Source organism: Tursiops truncatus, chromosome 2, assembly GCF_011762595.2.
Source record: "Tursiops truncatus isolate mTurTru1 chromosome 2, mTurTru1.mat.Y, whole genome shotgun sequence".
Classification (NCBI taxonomy): domain Eukaryota; kingdom Metazoa; phylum Chordata; class Mammalia; order Artiodactyla; family Delphinidae; genus Tursiops; species Tursiops truncatus.
The window spans coordinates 150,640,321-150,662,050 of NC_047035.1; the positions used below are offsets into that span (position 1 = coordinate 150,640,321).

At 41.0% G+C, this 21,730-nt stretch overlaps 2 protein-coding genes across 2 annotated transcripts in view; both read right to left on the reverse strand.

Moving 5' to 3' along the window:
- Positions 1 to 5,726: 5,726 nt before the first annotated feature.
- LOC101323566 (aldo-keto reductase family 1 member C3-like) lies at positions 5,727 to 21,571 on the reverse strand. Its single transcript, XM_019933194.3, has 9 exons — positions 21,438 to 21,571; positions 19,599 to 19,766; positions 17,659 to 17,775; positions 16,883 to 16,960; positions 15,777 to 15,899; positions 11,096 to 11,205; positions 10,218 to 10,383; positions 9,548 to 9,630; positions 5,727 to 6,278 (listed from the first exon to the last, which is right to left on the reverse strand). Exons 1-9 carry the CDS (start codon positions 21,522 to 21,524, stop codon positions 6,236 to 6,238), a joined length of 975 nt encoding a protein of 324 aa, XP_019788753.1. The 5' UTR covers positions 21,525 to 21,571; the 3' UTR covers positions 5,727 to 6,235.
- Positions 21,463 to 21,730, reverse strand: part of LOC101323272 (dihydrodiol dehydrogenase 3) — a 53,416-nt gene continuing 53,148 nt past the window's right edge. The window contains exon 10 of the mRNA XM_073801505.1: positions 21,463 to 21,583. The gene's annotated coding sequence lies outside the window, so the exon portion shown is untranslated. The remainder of the gene's footprint in view (positions 21,584 to 21,730) is intronic.

Sequence of the window (21,730 nt, forward strand, 5' to 3'; positions counted from 1 at the left end):
TCGAAGTGTCCACCGCCGTGCCGCCAGCGAATCCGGGCACCCACTACAGTGGCGTCCCTCGGAGCCGCGCGGTAGCTGTAGAGGTGACCTGAAGCATGGAGAAGATACCTGTCCTGGGCCTGGGCATCTGGAAGGTGAGGCGGCCCCGTGGTCGGGGAGGGGCGGCGCCTTTCCTCGGCGCTCCCTGACGTGGAGGGGCCACCTACCTGGACACCCGCGGGGACACCCCCGGGACACCTACCTCAGCCTCCGCAGGCCCAGCTGATCGCCCGCACCTGCCGCAGGGCTCCTCCTGTGTTTGAAAGATGGAATATTTAGATATCAGATTTTCTGAAAATGGAGGTTGTCCTTATTCATATTGAGTCCCAATCATAATTATTCAGAAATAACGTCCGGGAAAGCCCAGAAGAAAAGGTGGTCATGCTTGGATAAGGGCGGGAACATTGGCAGTCACCTCACAGATCAGAGCAGCAGCCAACCGGAAGATTGGGGAAATGTCTGTATCAAAGAGACAAAGAAATGCTGCCATTGCCAGTTTGGTTTTAAAAAGAAACATTGATTTTTTGTTTTTGTTTGTTTTTTTTTGCGGTACGCGGGCTTCTCACTGTTGTGGCCTCTCCGGTTGCGGAGCACAGGCTCCGGACGCGCAAGCCCAGCGGCCATGGCTCACGGGCCCGGCCGCTCTGTGGCATGTGGGATCTTCCCGGACCGGGGCACGAACCGGTATCGCCTAGTATCGTCAGACGGACTCTCAACCACTGCGCCACCAGGGAAGCCCTAAAAAGAAACACTGAAGCTTTGTCTTCTTCCCCGTGTAAAAACCTGATAGTGGAAGTACTTTGGACCTTTCTCTACTTCGGACTTTCTGTCAGTGATTTAGACATAGCACTAACTAAAAAGCTTTTCAAATTTGCTTTCTTTTAAAACTTAGTCTTTGGTAAAAAGATATCCATTTAAGAAGTCAAATAGGGGGCTTCCCTGGTGGCGCAGTGGTTGAGAGTCCGCCTGCCGATGCAGAGGACGCGGGTTTGTGCCCCGGTCCGGGAAGATCCCACATGCCGCGGAGGGGCTGGGCCCGTGAGCTATGGCCGCCGAGCCTGCGCATCCGGAGCCTGTGCTCCGCAACGGGAGAGGCCACAACAGTGAGAGGCCCGCGTACCGCAAAAAAAAAAAAAAAAAAGAAGTCACATAGGAAGTTATTGGATGAGTAGGAATTCGAATGATCCACCCTTGCTCATCAAAATATTATTTAAATTATTTCTTCTATCCAATTAACTCGTAGAGGCCAGGGATGTAGTTTAATTCATTGTGGTTTGGTAGAATGAGTTGGAATTATTTCCTCTTTACCTCTTGTCAGAAAGATTTTGTTTTAAAGTGGGGTGAATTCTGACTTGAAAATTTTGTAGAACTATGTGTGTGTTGTGTTTAATTGCTTCATTTTAAAAATAACTATAGGACAATTGAGCTTTATTTCTTCTTGAGTTAAGTTTTTCTAGGAATATTTCCATTTTATTTCATTTTTCCAAATTGTCGGCTTCTAGTCATTGATAATAGTTTCTTAGATTTTAAATCTCTATTTTTATCTATATGTACTGCTTTCCTCTCATGTCATTTTTTTAAAAATTGGTCTCCTCAGTCTTGTCAAAAGTTTGTCTACTTTAGGGAATTCCCTGGTGGCCCAGTGGTTAGGCCTCCACGCTCCCACTGCTGGGGGCCCGGGTTCGATCCCTGGTTGGGGAACTAAGATTCCACATGCTGTGCAGCGCAGCCAAAAAAAAAAAAAAAGGACAACAACCAAAAAGTTTGTCTACTTTATTAAGATTTTTCAAAGAACTAACCACTGGCTTTGTTGATCTTCTTTATTGATATTTGATATTCATTCTTATTTTCGTAAGTGGTTCTTCTAACTTTGAGGTGGACACTTAGTTCATTAGCTCCCAGCCACTCTGAATGTGTTCTCGTTAAATGAAGATCATTATACTGATGCATCTCGTGGGGTGATGTCAAGTTCAAGTGAGAAAGCGCCTTGTGAGCTGTGAAGCCCTTTGGGAACATTGGGTTTAATGGTCCTGTGAGCCGTCCCGGGCCTCTTCCCCTGGTTCCAGGCCCCTCGCCTGCTAGAACAACCCCGTTCACAGTGAGCATTTTCTTTTCCGAACTTCCGCATTCCTGATAGAGTCCATCGCGTTCCTTTGGGTCTGGCAGATGCTCTGTGTGATGGATTATCTTTGTGTGCACATGTCTACCTTCACACTTGGACTGATGGTCTGTGGGTAGAGGGTGAGCCTGTACCTCCTTGCGGCTCACCTATCATCTTTATTCCTCCTAAATTTATTTATTCCTGTGTTCCATTCTGGAAACACGGCCTCTAGCTCAGTTATTTGCAAGCACTAAAAATACCTAAAGCGTTTTCCCCAAATAAGTAAAGGAATTTGAACTTAGATTAACTATAAATCCTTTCTGACTCTGACATTCCCTAATTTTAGGACAAAGGGATAGAAGTACCAATTCAGTAACTTCATTTTTTACGGATCATTGGCTGTGCATTCTAGAGTGCAAAGGGGGAATTAGGGTTGGCCCTGAATGTGGGTGGTTTACTTCTGTTCCTTGTTTTGCAGGCGGCCCCAGGGGAAGTGACAGAGCAGTAAAAGTTGCGATAGAAGTGGGCTTCTACCACAACGAGAATGAGGTTGGAGTGGGGATCCAGTGCAAGGTCAAGGAGGGCATGGTGAGGCGGAAGGACCTGTTTATTGTCAGCAAGGTGGGCCTTCCCTGGCAGAGAGAGCGGGCTGCAGACCGTTCAGCACTGGGCCATGAGATGGGGGGAGCAGCACAGGGAGGGTTCTCCGGTCTCCTCATGTGAGCTGATGACTCCACCTGTGCTTGAACCAGACGGGACAGGACTTCTGCAGCTTCGTGCAGATGCTGGGATTGGTGCGGTCAAGGGGTCGGGGACAGCAAGACAGGCAGAGGTGACCTCTTGAGCAAAGGCACAGGGTATGGGACAGCGCGGGGTACAGGGGCCCATAAGAAGCTTGACGTTCCTACATGGAAAAATGTTAGGCAGCAGAGATGCGAGGCTGGGGAAGCAGATGGGCCGATGGTGGAAGTCCGGATGCCATTTGAGGAGCTTATTCTTTTCCTCTTAGATAAAGGACCACAGCTGAAGGCTTTGAAGTAGGGAGCTTGTATTCTATGTAAGAGAGACTTGTGTTGTGTCGAGGTGATCGTAGCCGCTGAAAGAAGCACGTGTTTGAACAGGAGGCAGGAGACAGGCGACAGTAACAGCCATAGAGGCGGGGGTGATGACGGCCTGAACTAGGATGCAGGTCAGGACGGGACAGAGAAAGGATTACAGACATCCTGGAAAGGATTTCTCCTACATTAGGCTGAATGATCGCTGCTTGGGCGTCTCCCATGAGAGCACCTTTTCTGAGAATCTCATGGTGTAAGCTGAGCTGTCGCTCATCTTTTTAGACTAAACAAGAAAAACTGCTTCATTCCTAGTGCAGCTCTACTTTAAGTCATTGTATTAGTTTCAGTAAAGGATGTAGCAACTGTGCATCAGTCACAGTAACAGAGAGCAGAAGATGCCTAGAAAGCGAAACAAGAGAGGATGATTCAGAAACGACTTATGTATGTTTGGAATCCAATGTTCAGAGAATAATACTTAAAATAACGATAATAGCTGTCTTGCACTTACTGTCAGCTAATAGTATGATTTTAATGATGTACCAGGCACTGTTTTACACTTACTTTCTCAGTTAATCCTCACAAGCCTGTAAGGTGGGGACTGTTGTTAACACCCCATTGTACAGGTGATGAAACTGAGGCACAGAAAGTCTTAGTAAGATTATCGGTCCCAGAAGCAGGTACTCAGGTCAGACCCTCTTACCCTGCCTGGGGAACTGCCTCATTTTCTAGGGGTCCCTGCAGTTGGCTGCCTAGGTGGTAGAAAAGTAAAAGGTCTCAGATCACTCAACAAATAGCAGAGTAGAATTCTATTTATGAGTAATTAAGAGCCAACAAAATAAAACAGAGGGCTTCCCTGGTGGCGCAGTGGTTGAGAGTGCGCCTGACGATGCAGGGGAAACGGGTTCGTGCCCCGGTCCGGGAAGATCCCACGTGCCGCGGAGCGGCTGGGCCTGTGAGCCATGGCCGCTGAGCCTGCGCATCCGGAGCCTGTGCTCCGCAACGGGAGAGGCCACAACAGTGAGAGGCCGCGTACAGAAAAAAAAAAAAAAGAAAGAAAGGAATCCAAAAGGGAGGAGCAGGTGTGGAGCCGGTGACAATTTTCTAGTTGCTCATTTTACAGTAAACTTTTATTTTGTGAGAACTGTAAATTCACATGCTATTGAAAGAAATAATACAGAGAAATCTCGTGTCCCCTCTGCTCGGCTCCCCGCAACGTTACCATCTTGCAAGATGACAGCCCCATGTCATGACAAGGATATCGACAACGATACAACCCACTGAGCTTATTCAGATTTTCCCAAATTTGTGCTGGGCGTGCATTTAGTTCTGTGCAATTTTTTCACCTATGTGTTTCATGAATCGTGGCCACAGTTAGGACAGAGAACTTCTCCATCACCAATCCCTTTTCTAACTGTTCCCCCCTCTCTTTTGCCCCACTCCCTCCTTTAATTTTCCAGCTTTCTTGAGGTGTAATTGACAAATAAACTATGTGTTTTAAGTGTGCAGTGTGATGATCTGACACACGTGCACATTGTGAAATGATTCCCACAATCAAGTTAACTCCCGTCACATCACATAGCTCCCTTTTTTGTGTGTGGTTAGAAGGCTTAAGATTTACTCTAACAGAGTAAGTAGTAGATACTAGTGCCATAAATATAAAAATCAATTTTTTAAATTAGAATAGTTATAAACTAAAAGTACTATCCTCATTGTCAATTCTATTGGTTGATTCCATGAAAGGACATTGGATGAGATTCATCACACTTTCTTTTTTTTTTTCCCCAGCTTTAATGTTGTATAATTGACAATTAAAATTATAGATAGTGATGATCTGATATTCATATACATGGTGAAATGATCCCCACATGCAGTCAAGGTAATTAACACATCCATCAACTGTCAGATTCCTTTTTTTGTTTTTGTTTTGGTGGGAACCCTTAAGATCTATTCTCTAAGCAAATTCAATTATACACTACAGTATTATTAACTACAGTCAGCATTCTGTACATGAGAACCTCAGAACTTACTCATCTCATAACTGAAATTTGGTACCCTTTGACAAACATCTCCCTATTTTCCCCACTCCGATCACATGCATGTTAGATCTTTTGTTATTATTCCACAGGTCCCCAAGGCCCTGTTCCTATTTTTTTTAAAAAACCTACTTTCTCTCTCTTGTTCCCACTGGGTAATTGATATCGCTCTATCTTCCAGCACACTGTTTATTTCCTTTGTTCCTTCAAATCTACTGAGGTTATCCACTGAGTTTTCAATTTTTATTATTATATTTTTCAGTTCTAAAATTACCATTAGGTTTTTCTTTATGTCTTCTATTTCTTTGCTAGGACACTATTTCCTTGTTGAAACTTTTTACTTTTTCATTTGTCCCCAGTATGTTTGTAATGGCTTGTTGAAACAGTTTCATGATGGCTGCTTTAAAATCTTGGTAAGATAATTCTAATATCTCAGTCATCTTGGTGTGGGTATCTGTAGCTTGTCTTTTTTAATTCAATTTGATGCCTTGTTTTAGGTATAATGAGTAATTTTTTATTGAAATCTGGACATTTGGGGTATTGTGTATTCATTAAGTTTTAGCTCCCTTTAAAAGGTCTCATAAAATTATATAGTGCAGCAAATTCACAGAACAAAAGGGGAAAAAACACACAAGAACTACAGACAGGTGAAAAGCCAGACTTCGAAAATTTGGAAAATATACTATGGTTAGCTTTTTCTGGGGGATCCATATCTCCTATGATCACTTCCAGGGCTGACAGCATTTCAACCTCAGTTATACAGGGAAACAAAACAAAACAGATAAACCAAAAAAGCCAAAGCAGCAGTAGGTTGGATTGTTTGAAATGTATCTTTATTTACTTCGGGGGAAAAAGACTGGGTTTAGAGATTTTTATTTCCTGCTCCAGGGACTCCAGCCTGATCAGGCTAAGTGACATGCAACAAAGCAGGCACGTTCTCATCCTTGAGATGTCCTCCAATCATCAACCCCAAACTGAGAACTCTGGAGCAACCACAGACACTGCTGTTAATATTCAACATGAAATGGATAATTTGGATGATGAGACAGTCTAAAAGATAAAGGGAGAGTCTTAGTCAAGTAACTGTTTCTGGGCTGGGTAAAGAGAGGTTTCTTTTAAACTGGCTTAAGCATGAGAATTAATGTAGTTTTCTTTTTTGGACAAGTACAAACCCAACAAGTTTTATAACAACCATATACAATTGTATTACAATGTAATGAACACACTGTAAAAATAAATATACTTACATGCACTTGGGCACACACACAAAAATAAACCAATATATTCCATTTTTTAGGTATATTATTCTACAACTTAAAGAGATAAACTATTTGCGTTGATATTATAAACTCCCAAGAGGGCAGAAATAAGTTCTTCCTCTTTTAAAACAGTGCCAATCTGGTTTAATACCTAAAGTTAACAAATATTTCAAGGTGATGATGTGGAAGGTGACAAGAATATCACTGTTGTTCAATTTCTTTCAAGCACTCAGAAATAATTTACCTATGACTTTGTTGGGTGAAAAATTATATATTAGATCTAGAGATAGAGTGATTATAATATAAGCCACTTCAACAGGGGTTTCCATTTTTAGCAAAGGAAGTGAACTGTCTTTGTATATATAAAGTACAGTAAGTCCCCTATATGCGAACCTTCAAGTTGCAAACTTTCAAAGTTGTGAACGTGCGTTCCATCAATGTCAGGCATGAGTGAAATTACAGCTTGCCCGCTGTCTCCTACTACTGATGATCCTTCAGCTCTACCATCTCCCATCTCCTCTCCCTCCTGCAGGCAGTAACTCTTCTTGCCCGTTCACTCGATGCCAGCCCCTGGATGCCAGGTGTTGTACTGTACTACTGTACTTTTCAAGGTACTGTACTGTAAGATTAAAAATGTTTTCTTTATTTTTTGTGTTTATTTGTTATGTATGTTTGTGTGAGAAGTATTATAAACCTATTACAGTGCAGTACTGTATAGCCGATTGTGTTAATTGGGTACCTAGGCTAACCTTGTTGGACTTACAAATGCGCTCTCGGAAGGAGACTCATTCTTATGTAGGGGACTTACTGTAATCATTTTCGAGGTAGGCAATGCTAAACCACTGGATAATTATTGTTGATTAAAATGACTGATATTAATTGTTAAAAATTACTACCTGCTTCTTCACTGTCCCTTACTTTTCCCTGTCTATCATTTTCTTATATTATTCATTCAACAAACATTTACTAATTACTCAGAGAGGGGCAGTTTTTTAAAATTCCTTCCCGACGAATCTAACGTTCTGTGGTAAACAGAAAGTAAACAGAATAGGTTAGCAAACCACACGGTATGTTAATTAGGGAGGTGGGCCAAGAGAAAAAGGGAGCAGGATGGAGGGGAAGGAAGGGCTGTACAGGGCTGCATTTTTAGATAAAGTGACAGAGAAGGTGTCACAGAGGTGCCATCTGAGTTAAGACTGACAGTGGTGAAGGAGTGACCATCCAGGTATTTGGAGGAAGAGCGTTCTGGGCAGAGGGAACAGACAGTGCAAAGGCCCCAAGATGGGCCTGATGCATGTGGGGGACAGCAAGGAGGCCACTGGGCTGCACTGGAGTCAGAAGGGGCAGAACAGCAGGACTTAGAGGCAGAGGCATGGGGAGACCATATCCTGCTGGACTTCGTAGGTTTTGTGAGGACTCTGGCCTTTACTCTGAGTGAGAAGACAGGCCACCAGTTACCGAGACAGGATTTCCCCACCAGACCTACTATTTTTTTTGTTTGTTTTTTGTGGGGTTTTTTTTCCAGAAAATAGTAGTGTTTTTATTTATTTTTTTTTTTGATTTAGCTTAATTTTTATTTTATATTGGAGTATAGTTTATTTACAATTTTGTGTTAGTTTCAGGTGTGCAGCAAAGTGATTTAGTTATACATATACATATATCCATTCTTCTTCAGATTCTCTTCCCATATAGGTTATTACAGAATATTGAATAGAGTTCCCTATACTATATATTTTATATGTAGTAGCGTGTATATGTTAAATAAGTCAGACAGAGAAAGATAAATATCATATGATATCACTTATATGTAGAATCTAAAAAGAATGATACAAATGAACTTATTTACAAAACAGAAACAGACTCACAGACATAGAAAACAAACTTACAGTTACCAAAGGGGAAAGGTGTTGGGGGAGGGATATTAGGAGTTTGGGATTAACATATACAGACCTACATTTTTACCTCATTCACTCTGGTGAGTACAGGCAGAGACGAAGTACAGAAGCAGAGAGAGCAAATAGCAGCCACTTAGTTGACCAGGAAGATTCTGATACAAGCATGTGAGGTATGTGGGGTTTGGGGGGGTGGGGTGGGTGCAGGTACCATCATGAGCTCAAGTGTAGACTTGATAAGTTTGAGTGGAGTAGAGCAAATGGATATACAAGTCTTGGTCCAGGGCCTAGGTCTGGGCTGGATATAATTTGGGGGAGTGTATATTTACCCAGTGTTTAGAGCACGGGACTAGATTAAGTACCAAGGATGAGGATGTGGATAGAAAAGAGAAGATGTCCAAGGATTGAGCCTTAGGTCACTCCAAAGTTAAGAGGTCAGGTTGATGAGGAGACACCTGCAAAGACCAGGAGAAGGAATGGCATGGGGCATAAGGGGAAACCAGATCTGCAGTGAAGAGAGCATAGCTGAGAAAGTGTTTCTAGGAGGAGTGACCCACTAGGTAAAATAAGATGGATGAGAATCACTGCTGGGTTAAGCAAAGAGGAGGTCATGGCTGACCTTGACAAGAGGAGCTTTGGCAGAGAGGAGGGCAAATGCCTGGTTTGTGTGGGTTCAGAAGAGAACGGGGAGAGAGACAAGAGAGGAAGAAAGCATGGACTTCTTCAAGAAGTTTTGCTGTAAAAGGAGAAACGGGGATGGTGGGGTGAGCTGCAGATGAAGTCAGTTTGAGACAGAGCTTCTTTGAAGATGAGGGAATGTTCCAATGCCTCTAGGAGTAATCTCATGGGGAGGGGAAATCTGATGAAGTAGAGGGAGAGAGAGCAGGATGTAACCAGGTTTTAGACCAATGAGTAAGACAAAGAAGAGAGAGGAGACTTGAAAATATGTGCAAAGGATGTCCTCGTATTGATTGATCCTGGAATTTAAGCAGAGGAAGGACAGAGGGGCATGGAGTAACAGGGGTATGAGGGCTTGAAGGAAAAATGTTTTCCATCCACTTCCCTAAAAGAAGAGGCAAGAGAAGACCCTGCCCTTTGTGGATTAGAATAAATGGAATTCCTTCATTACCCTGCTCCCCCAGCATCTACAATGGAACAGGGTACTTACGAATCTTCTTCAAAATAGCGCATGTTTCTGTTTAGGCCATCTAGACTTTGCATATCCTCTGGGGTCAACTGGAATTCAAAAACCTATCAGAAACGTGAGAAGATCAATTCAATTTCCTGGAGGCAATTACTGCAGCCCCTACATGCCCCCCACATGCAGATACACACACAAATTTATGTAGGAATTTATGTAGGTTTCATGAGACAGTTGTCATGAACTTGGGATTCATTCCCTGATAAAAGTCATGGGCATTTGTCCATTCAAAGAGTTGAGATTAGCAATTCAGGTCACCCTCAGAGACTTGTATTGAATAGCTGTGGTGGTAGCCAAGGAATCCTTGAGATTTTTGAGCCCAGGTCTCACTTCAGCTAACTCCTTCATTTTTTTAGCTGAAGAAATCAAGGGATGATTTACTCAGGGCCATACTGCTGAGTGAAAACCAGGACTGAGACTCAAACCTGACGCTCTGTCGACTGTTCTTTACAACCACCAGGCCTCCTCGCTTGTAGGATTTGGAGGACAGGACAGTTAACTATAGCACATATACGCATAGAATATACAGGGAGATAAGCTTTGCCCCAATACACATTGGGAGCCTCCCAAGTAACCCATCCCAGGGAAAACGATGTGCTTCTGTCAGCCCCCTACTGCCCCAAACCCTAGCAGGTACCTGGAAGTTCTCCTTGAGCCTCTTCTCATTGAAGCTCTTGGCCAGAGCAGCCACCCCTCTCTGCAGCTGATAGCGCAGGGTGACCTGGGCTGGAGTTCGCCTGTGCTTTTCAGCAATGGCGTTGAGTACTGGATCCTGCAGGAGAACTGGATTGTCCTTTTTCACCCTGGGAGGGAGGCAGAGGTGCTATGTGTCTGAGGTTGTGTATCCATTCTACTTGGGGATAGTTCATTCAGGCTAGGGGTGGTTGATCCTCTAGAATCTTCCTCATTACCTTCTGGTTGTCTCAATATTTCTTTGGCTTCTTTTGGTAAATCCAAAGAAGGACAAGGGAAAGAAAGGGAAAATCGGGTAGTTTTTTCATCTTTTAAACATTTCTGAGAAACTTAGTAAAAGATTGAATAAGTCAAGAAGACAAAATTGTTGTCCACAGTAAGACCCAATGACCACCATCATAATAACCAAGAATTTTATAAGAATTTGCTATTGCAAAAAATGCTCTCAACTAATTGTCTCCATTTTGTCCTCAACTGTTAAAAGGTACACATCTATATTCCTCTTGAAGAGATAAAGAAACTAAAACTTACAGAAGTTGTAACTTGTCTCATATCCCTCAACTGCTAAGTGTCAGAATCATGGCTTGGAATTACCTTGTCACTCTTTAAATCCAAACCTTTTGAATTGGATGAACATTTTAATCAGTAATAATTACTTTATTATTCAATAATGTTTTATTGAGTCCTCACAATGTAGGCTAGGTAAAGGGTTTGCAAAGATGGATGATTTCTCTTGACTATACTTAATTTCCTCCAGACGTTGAGAGATGTCTCCAGAAGGCACAGCATCTAGGGTCGGAATACCTTTATAGAGATCATTACCATTTTTTCCTTAAGTCAGACCCCAAGGTAGCATATGCAACAAGGAGAATGTCCTTGGACTTGCAGAACTCCAGCAGTTTGCTCTGGTTGAGGTAAGGGTGACATTCCACCTGTAAATTGCCAAGCAGAAGTATTGGAGTGTAGGACCAGCAGGATTGCCAGCACCAAATTTACAAGGAACATACAGTGAATACAGATTCACGGCACCAGAAATACTTAGAAATACCAGGAACTTGGGCCAGCAAGTGACCGTCATCCACAGCTGTACCCATGGTGCACCAAACACAATAGTTTTAGTGCCTAAAAATGTCTTGTGCTTTACCTGTTCATCCCTCCTTCCCTCCCCATGAACCCTTTGCAACCACTGATCTTTTCTTTCTTCCCTTTTCTTCCTTCCTTCCTTCCTTTCCTTCTTCCTTCCTCTTTCTTTTTTTTTTTTTTGGAGCACTTTTGGTTTTACAGAAAAAATCGAACAAAAAGTACAGTTTCCATATTTCCCTTCATTCCCTCTCCAATTTCCCCTATTATTAGCCTCTTACATTAGTATGGTACATTTATTTAAATTGATGAGTCAATATTGGCAGATTATTATTAAGTAAAGCCCATAGTTTACATTAGGGTGCATTCTTTGTGATGTAAATTCTATGGGTTTTGACAAATGGATGATGTGTATCTTTCATTACAACATCCAACAGAATAATAGTTATACTGTCCTAAGATTTCCCCTGTGTACCACCTATTCATCCACCCTTCTGTCCCTTTGTACCCCTGGCAAGCACTGATCATTTTACTGTCTCCATAGTTTTGCCTCTTCCAGAATGTCATAGAGGTGGAATCATACAGTAGGCAGAATTTTCAGATTGGCTTCTTTCACTTAACAATATGCATTTAAGTTTCCTCCATGTCTTTTTCTCGCTTGATAGCTCACTTTTAAATTGCTAAATAATATTACATTGTAAGGCTGTCCCAGAGTTTGTTTATCCTTTCACCTCTGGAGGGATGGAGGGACATCTTGGTTGCTTCCAAGTTTGGGCAATTATGAATAAAACTGCTATAAAACTCTATGTTCAGGTTTGTGTGTTTTCAGCTCCTTTGGGTAAATACCAAGGACTACAATGCTGGATCATATGGTAAGAGTATGTTTAGTTTTGCAAGAAACTGCCAAACTGTCTTGCAGAGTGGCTGCACCATGTTGCACTTCCATCAGCCATGAATGAGCGTTCCTGTTGCTCCACATCCTCACCAGCATTTGGTGTTGTCAGTGTTCTGGATTTGGACACTTTTAACAGGTACATGGCAGGAGGGTGGCCCCACCCCATCTGTGGTTTTTCTCTCTGTGGTCTCAGCTACCCACAGTCAACCATGGTCTGAAAATATTAAATGGAAAATTCCAGAAATAAACAATTCATAAGTTTTACATTTCACACTGTTCTAAATGGTGTCATGAAGTCTTGTGCTGTCCTGCCCCATCCCACGCAAGACAGGAATCATGCCTTTGTTCAATGTACCCACACTCTATATGCTACCAGCTTGTTGCTCACTTAGCAGCCATCAGATCATCTGTTGTGGTATCGCAGTGCTGGTGTTCAAGTGACCCTTATTTTACTTAGTAATGTCCCCAAAACACAAAATTAGTGATGCTGGCCATTCAAATATTCTCTCTCTCTCTCTTTTTTTTATTGGAGTATAGTTGCTTTACAATGTTGTGTTAGTTTCTGCTGTAAAACAAAGTGAGCTATATGTATACATATATCAGCTATATGTATACATATATCTCCTCCCTCTTGGATCTCCCCGCCCCCCATCCCACCTATCTAGGTCATCACAGAGCATCGAGCTGAGCTCCCTGTACTATACAGCAGGTTCCCACTAGCTACCTATTTTACACATGGTAGTGTATCTATGTCAATCCTAATCTCCCAGTTCATCCCACCATCCCCTTCCCCACCTGACATGTCCACATGTCTGTACTCTACGTCTGTGTCTCTATTCTTGCCCTGCAAATAGGTTCATCTGTACCATTTTTCTAGATTCCACATATGTGCATTAACATACAATGTTTGTTTTTCTCTTTCTGACTTACTTCACTCTGTATGATAAACTCTAGGTCCATCCACATCTCTACAAATGACCCAATTGTGTTCCTTTTTATGACTGAGTAATATTCCATTGTATATATGTACCACATCTTTATTCATTCATCTGTCGATGGACATTTAGGTTGTTTCCATGTCCTGGCTATTGTAAATAGTGCTGCAATGAATATTGGGGTGCATGTGTCTTTTTGAATTATGGTTTTATCAGGGTATATGCCCAGTAGTGGGATTACTGGTCATATGGTAGTTCTATTTTTAGTTTTTTAAGAAACCTCCATACTGTTCTCCATAGTGGCTGTATCAATTTACATTCCCACGAACAGTGCAAGAGGGTTCCCTTTTCTCCACACCCTCTCCAGCATTTATTGTTTGTAGATTTTTTGAGGATGGCTATTCTGACGGGTGTGAGATGATACCTCATTGTAGTTTTGATTTGCATTTCTCTAATAATTAGTGATGTTGAGCATTTTTCACATGCCTCTTGGCCATCTGTATGTCTTCTCTGGAGAAATGTCTATATAGGTCTCCAGCCCTTTTTTCTTTTTCCTGCCCATTTTTTGATTGGGTTGTTTGTTTTTTTGATATTGAGCTGCATGAGCTGTTTGTATATTTTGGAGATTAATCCTTTGTCAGTTGCTTTGTTTGCAAATATTTTCTCCCATTCTGAGGGATGTCTTTTCGTCTTGTTTATGGTTTCCTTTGCTGTGCAAAAGCTTTTAAGTTTCACTAGATCCCATTTGTTTATCTTTGTTTTTATTGTCATTACTCTAGGAAGTGGATCAAAAAAGATCTTGCTGTGATTTATATCAAACAGTGGTTTCCCTTTGTTTTCCTCTAAGAGTTTCATAGTGTCTGGTCTTATATTTACACTTTTCTGAGTACAGGTCTTTTGCCCCTTAGGTAAGTTTATTCCTAGGTATTTTATTCTTTTTGTTGTGATGGTAAATGGGATTGTTTCCTTAATTTCTCTTTCTAATCTCTCATTGTTAATGTATAGGAATGCAAGAGATTTCTGTGCATTAATTTTGTATCCTGCTACTTTACCAAACTCATTGATTAGCTCTAGTAATTTTCTGGTAGCATCTTTTAGATTTTCTATGTACAGTATATTATCATCTGCAAACAGTGACAGTTTTACTTCTTCTTTTCCAATTTGTATTTCTTTTTCTTCTCTGATTGCCTTGGCTAGGACTTCCAAAACTATGCTGAATAATAGTGGCAAGAATGGACATCCTTGACTTGTTCCTGATCTTAGAGGAAATGCTTTCAGTTTTTCACCATTGAGAATAATGTTTGCTGTGGGTTTGTTGCATATGACCTTTATTATGTTGAGGTAGGTTCCCTCTATGCCCACTTTCTGGAGAGTTTGTTGAATTTTGTCAAAAGCTTTTTCTGCATCTACTGAGATGACCATATGGTTTGTACAAATTTCCAAGACTGAACCAAGAAGAATTAGAGAATATAATCAGACCAATCACAAGTAATGAAATTGAAACTGTAATTAGAAATCTTCCAGCAAACAAAAGTCCAGGACCAGATGGCTTCACAGGAGAATTATATCAAACATTTAGAGAAGAGCTAACACCTATCCTTCTCAAACTCTTCCAAAAAACTGCAGAGGAAAGAACACTCCCAGACTAGTTCTATGAGGCCACAATCACCCTAATACCAAAACCAGACAAAGATATCACAAAAAAAGAAAATTACAGACCAATATCACTGACGAACATAAATGCAAAAATCCTCAACAAAATTCTAACAAACGGAATCCAACAACACATTAAAAAGATCATACACCATGATCAAGTGGGATTTATCCCAAGGATTCAAGGATTCTTCAATATATGCGAATCAATCACTGTGATACACCATAATTAACAAATCAAACATTCTCTTACTGTGCTTAGTTCCCTGACCAGGGATCGAACCTGCACCCCCTGCATTGGAAGCACAGAGTCAACCACTGGACTTCCAGGGAAGTCCCATTACTGTACTTAATTAAAATTAAACTTTATCATAGGCATGTACATATAGGAAAAAATATAGTCTATATAGTGTTCAGTAATATCCATGGTATGGTTTGGGGCATCCACTGTGGTGGTGGTGGGTGGGGGGAGGTGTCTTATCCCACAGATTAGAGAGAACTATTGTATCTCACTTTTGTCTTAATTTGCAAATCTCTAATGATATGTGATGTTTAACAATTTTTCATATGCTTATTTGCTACCTGTTCAGGCAAACCTTGGAGATACTGCAGGTTCAGTTCCAAGCCATCACAATAAAGCAAATATTGCAATAAAGGAGCCACATATTTTTCAGTTTCCCAGTAAACATAAAAAGTGATGTTTACACTACACTGTGGTCTATTAAGTGTGCAATAGCATATGTCTAAAAACTACATACCTTAATTTAAAACGACTCAATTGTTAAAAAGTGCCAAAACAGTTACAATAGTAACATCAGCAGCTAGTGTCCAAAGGTACAGTACATGAGAGGGGAGCGCCATTGGTGACTTTGTTGAAGTGAGAAAAGAGTAAGATGATGATGAGGGACAAGAGGTTGGGGGGCCAATTGGTGGGGTTCACCTGGTTGCAGACGGGCTTGTACTTGAGCCCTGGCTTGTTCAGGATCATCTCCAGCTGCTTGCAGTTAAAGTTGGACACCCCAATGGACTTGGCCAGTCCTGCATCCTTACACTTCTCCAGGGCCTGGGGAGGAAGAGGTGGTGAGGAGTAACTGGCTAGAGAAGCATAACAAATGGTAGCATGCTGTGGATGGGAGACAATACGTGATGCAGTTGTCAGTAAATAAGACAAGAATTGGCCAATAGGAGGAGAATGAGAAATAAAATAGTTTTTGAAATGGGTAAGGAGATAGAGTAAGAATGCAAGCAGCCAAGGCAGGGCTAAGAGATCCAGTGCGATCTTTAGCTAGCACCTAAAATAATATGATAGAACAATATCAGAACAAGCGCCAGGAGAATGGAGGTTGAGTCAGGTGCAGCCTGGGAAACAGGAAGTGGCCATGCCATCTCCCAGACCACCAGCTCCTTGTTTTCTCTTTGACCTCATTTCCTATTATTGACCACCAAATTCACTCTGTTCCAGCCACACATGCCCCTTTGCTGGTTTTTGAACATGGTAAGCTCTCTCCTATCTTAAAATCTTTGCCTTGATTTTCTTTATGCCTGCGTCACTCTTCCTCCAGATACCCACTTAATCTACTTAATCCATCAATCAATTAATCAATTTCATTATCCATTTAATCAATTTCCTGCAAGTCTTTGGTCAAATGCCACCTTCTCAAAGAGGCCTGCCCTGTCCATTCTGTTTTTAATTGCCTATCTGTGCCCCAAACCCAGCCTGGCACACTCAGTTCCCTTACTCTTTCTTATACCACTGCATCCTTCCCCCCCACCAGTAGCATCTACCACTCTATGGGGTCAGAGACCTTGGTTTTGTTCATGGATGTAGTTTGAGTACTTAGAAGTACTCAGTAATCATAAGCACTCAATAACCACTTATTGAATTACTAAATAGAAGAAATGTGAAACTGAGGTAGAGGGACGTTCAGGGACTTGCCCAAGTCTACACAGGGGGCAGAATTGGACTACATCCTCCTCTCCTCAATTCCTTTTCTGTCCTCTCCGCCCCAAGGTGCAGAGACATGGCCTCTTTGGAGCTGCACTCACCTCCCATGTGGTACAGAGATCCACTGTGTCAAAAATGATGTTTCCATGTGTGTCCTTTGGGAAAAAGTCCTCCCCAGGCTGGAACATGGGAAAGAAGAAGAGGTTGGATCAAGCTATGTCTGGCCTCAGCCAATATGTTTGGAGCCTTTAGACCTTGAGGCTAATGGAACCATCTATCCTTATTCTTGAAAGGAATGGTAGTACATTGAGAAAGTACAGTTCCTAGAAATGTTTTTAACCCCTAAAGGTTTAATAAATATTGTTTGTGTCAAGGACAACTTGAGATACCCAAGACCCCATCCTAGTGAGAGCCCAGAGTGGTACCATAGCTGAATGGGCTCCTTTGTCCCAGATCCTTGTGGGATAAAGCTCTTCCATCCCTGCTTTCCACCTGGAGGTGGTCTTTTGAGAGAGGGACTTGTCACCATATCAAGGGCTGAGTCTCATCCTCCTTAAATTTTCTGTGCCTTCACAGGTCTCTACACTGGCACGTTCCCCAGACACCAGTGGGCATGAGGTTGAAATTCAAGAGTACAGGGACTTGAAAATATACATAGTTGTCCACAAGATCAAGGCAAATACATTGAAACCAGTAAACCCATCAGTCTGGGGCTGGAATAATAAACTGGGATAGGGATAGTTGCAGAAAAAAGAAAAAACAAAAAGAGAGAATATTAAAGTATTATATATGATTCTTCTCATTTTCACAAACTATATCCTCTTTTTATTTAGCTACTAATGATGTTGATAACCAAAGTAAAATAACTTTCGCTAACCTTCATAGCTATTGGGAAATGAATAAGATAAAGATCCACGTAGCTCAGTTGAAGTTTCCTCAGTGAGCTTTCCAGGCAAGTTTGGACCAATTGTGGACGGAAAAAGGTGCTCCACAACTGCAGTGGTGGAAAGAGAAGTGGGGTGGGATTATTTAAGAATATTTAGGAGAGATTAATACAATGGCAAATAAACAACAACAACCAAAAACCCGCTCGTGGTCGTTGGGAAGTGACAAGTCATCCTGTGAAGCTCAGGATTCTTTATCATCATAGCTGATTTTCACATTGAATTAAGAAAGCATGGTAGAAAGTTAAAATATGGTCTTACACAGATGCTCTCAAAACTGAAAATACAAAAAAGAATTATTTGGTTTGTTTGTGCAAGATATATCCCTGGGTTCTCCCTCAAACATCATAAGTTATAATATCTGGAGACTGGGCTGGGAAACTGCATTTTATTTTTCACTTTTTTAAGAATTTTTTATATGGACCATATTTAAAGTCTTTATCAATTTTGTTACAATATTGCTTCTGTTTTATGTTTTGATTTTTTGGCCCCAAGGCATGTGGAATCTTAGCTCCCTGACCAGGGATTGAACCCACACCCCCTGCATTGGAAGGGGAAGTCTTAATCACCCGACCACCAGGGAGGTCCCTGGGAAACTGCATTTGAAACAAGCACATCAAGTGATTGTGATTCAGGAAATTCTATCTTGGCTGCATTCAGTTGTTAGGTTTGCCAAAGAAAGCTAGGCCCTTTAGGAATTTGGGGGGGGGGGGCATTTTAGTTACTTCATTTTAGGAAGTAATAATCTAAGGAAAATCCATCAAAATAACTACAGGTAAGGAAACAAACGGATCCCATGTAAAGAAGATTAAAGCTGAGAGTTAAGAGGGTAGTGCTCTAGCAATACCTCATCTAAACAAAGTCGTGTGGAGAGATTCACATTCTGGAGCTAGAAGGAAGAAATATCCATTCATAGACCAGTATAGGGTTCACTATCATGGACACCAACTCCCTCCTCTTGGGCTACTTTACCTCAAATTCAAATGCTTTTTTTCTAGCAGTAGTCAGTTCAATGAACACGATGGGGAAAATTCCTCTTGTGTTCCATTTCCAATCCAACTTAAATACTAAGTTCTTTTATTTGTTTCAGATATGATATCAGTGGATATAAATTATATTAGTAAAAATGGCTTGAAAGTTTAAAAAATGCATTAGAAATACTTTTATAAACATGAATGTTATCCTCATATCAGTTCCGTGGTATTATATTATTTTTCCTACCTCATAGGAAAGAGAAATAAATGTCTATTGACAGTGCAATAGACTGAGATATAAAGACTAAGACTTAAAGAGGTTAAAAGACTTTTTTTGGTTAAGAAATTTCACAAAGTCAAATATATAGAATATTAAAAAACTAAAATTTGATTGTAGTTTCCAAAAGCCTACACTTTCTGACGAAATTGCTTTACCTCACACTACAGCTAAGAAAGATTGTCGCTTCATCAAAACTTGAGTATAACAGAGTTGGAAAAGCCAAATCCATCCCTGAGTTTGAAAACATATGATAATAATAACAGCTAGTATTTTTGAACATTTAAAATACATTAAATATTTTTAAAGATTTACATGTATTTTTTTGAAGTAATACTCATAAATATCCTGTGAGACAAATATTGTTATCTTCATTTACAGCTTGGGAAACTAAGGGACAGACTTTAGTTTGTCCAAGGTAAGTAAGTGGCAGAACCTGGATTCAAATATAGCAAGTCTGACCACAGAACCCACATTCCTATCCAGCTGTTCCAAACCAGCCTTCTCATAGTTCAAGGTCTGAGAGTGAATGAGAATTAAACCAATGAGAAAAGACATATGCCAAGAAATGATTCAGCTAAGAGTGAGCTTCCACAGATACATATGCGACTATACACAATACCTTTGTAGTGTAGAATAAGTCACCCCTCTTCACAGTGCCATCTGCAATCTTCATCTGGATGGCTCTCCCAATTTCTTCTTCATTTTGGTACATATAAGCTGAATCAATATGGCGGTAGCCTACGTCGATTGCTCTCTTAATGGCCTTTTCTACCTCACTCTTAGCAACCTAGAAGAGCATGAAAAGATAAAGACCTACTTGATTCAGGAACAGATGACCAATTCCATAAGCAGAGCTAGTCAGCAGAACCCATTGTTTTTCTAAGGGTTAAGAGCTAGTGGTGACAAAGCTTAATGTTGACCTATGACCGGCAGTAAATATTTAACAACTGACTCTGAAAGAGTCCTGATTTGTAGTATTAGCCAGTTTCTATGGTGGAACTATTCCCACCATTGCTAATTTCACGCAACCGATGCTGGGAAAAGACTCTTACAGTTGAATCTTTGAGCTCATGAGCTGGTCCCAGCACATCACATCATGAACTCTCTATTTCTGGACTTACACTATATACATGTATAGATTTACACAATATATAGATTTACCTTTCTAAATTAACTCACTCTGTAAGAGATCATTAAACTGGTTTCAACCCGGAAATCCAATGCCCAAAAATGATCAAAGCGATGAAGATGTAACTTCAGAGAGAATAAATTTGTGATTTACCTTTGTAAACTTGGAGAAACACTTCAAACAACATTTGAGGAAGAACTAAAATGTAAAAAACAAAAACAAAAAAAAACCCTCTTTTTTTTCACTTAAAAATATCTTATAATTCATTCCTTCTTTGGTTACTAAGTTCATCCTTAGCTAATATTCTCCTTCACAATTTTGTTATTCTTCTTAGCTGCCTATTGTTCTGCTGGACCACCAGGCTGGACTTCTGAAGTTACCTATCATTTTCACAGCTCCATTATCCCCTCTACTTCACTCAGTAATTAAAAGGTCTTTTGGGTATATTTTTTTAATTTGCAACTCCTGATGAATTGACCAGTCCCATGGGGATGAACTGACTGTCCACAGATGAAAGAGCCAAGTCAAAGTGAAAGCAACAGTCCGTGCTAGTGTCCTTGTTACAGACCTCAACATCACACTCCACCTGGCTCTCCTGCTGGGAATCAAGCATGAAGTTCAGTCTTCCAAACAGAGAGAGAACTTCCAAGTGCCACATGCCTCTCCCTACAGCACAGTATTCACAGCCTGACCTGTAAGAGACTATTTTCACCTCAGACCACCAAAACTCCCTCTAAGTTGAATCTTGTCTCTCTTTCTCCAGGTCCTTTTGCCCCCGAGATTTCTCTGGATGCTCTACGATTGGAGGTGGTTGGGGACAACTTGGACATTAGAAATTACAGAGAAACTTCATCACAAGAAATTTGTGGCAACATCTCTGATACGTGGTAATCAAGACAACTGGGTTTCACTGATTCTAATCTACTGTGGAATGGCTACAACTGGACAGCAAATGAGAATAAAGGGAAAAGATGGACCCACCCCTGAATTGCTGAAAGATGAAGAACTTCTGTATCTCTTGCTATAGCATCAGAATCACTTGCCAGCTCGTTAGAAATGTGGATTTTTGAGACTCATCCCAGATCGAATGAATCAGAACCTTTGTGGGCAGAGCCCCAAAGTCTGCATTTTAAACAAGATCCTCAGGTATTTTCATGCCTATTAAAATTTGAAAAGCACTGACAATGCACAAAATAACCTAACCTGGAGAGAAGCGTACTACACATTAAGAAAGTGTGGTCCATCTGAATTTCCCAAATTCACACAGTGACTGGTCTTGATCAGGACCCAAGTCTGCTACTCCTCCATCTCCAATACCATTCTGATTACCTGAGGAGGGGCAGAAGTGCCCAATCCCAGCATAGGCATGAAGAATCCATCATTCATCTTTAAAGAAAAAAGTCTCGTTTGACTCATCTTCTCTCACTCTTCTGGCTAAACAAACACTAATTTTCCTCTTTATTAAGAGAAATCTGCTGAGGGAAGAAAATAGTATTCAATTAAATTGTTATTTTTTTAACAGCTTTAATGAGATAATATTCACATATCATAAAATCCCCCCCTTTAAGGAACTCTGCTCAATATTATGTAACAACTTAGATGGGTAAAGAACTTGAAAAAGA

Coding starts and splice junctions, on each gene's coding strand:
- LOC101323566 (XM_019933194.3), bottom strand. CDS start 21,524: ATGAGTCAAACGAGACTTTTTTCTTTAAAGATGAATGATGGATTCTTC. Junction 16,961..17,658: donor ATTTCCCAATAGCTATGAAG/GTTAGCGAAAGT, acceptor CCCATGTTCCAG/CCTGGGGAGGACTTTTTCCC. Junction 10,384..11,095: donor TCTGACTTAAGGAAAAAATG/GTAATGATCTCT, acceptor CCTCCCTCCCAG/GGTGAAAAAGGACAATCCAG.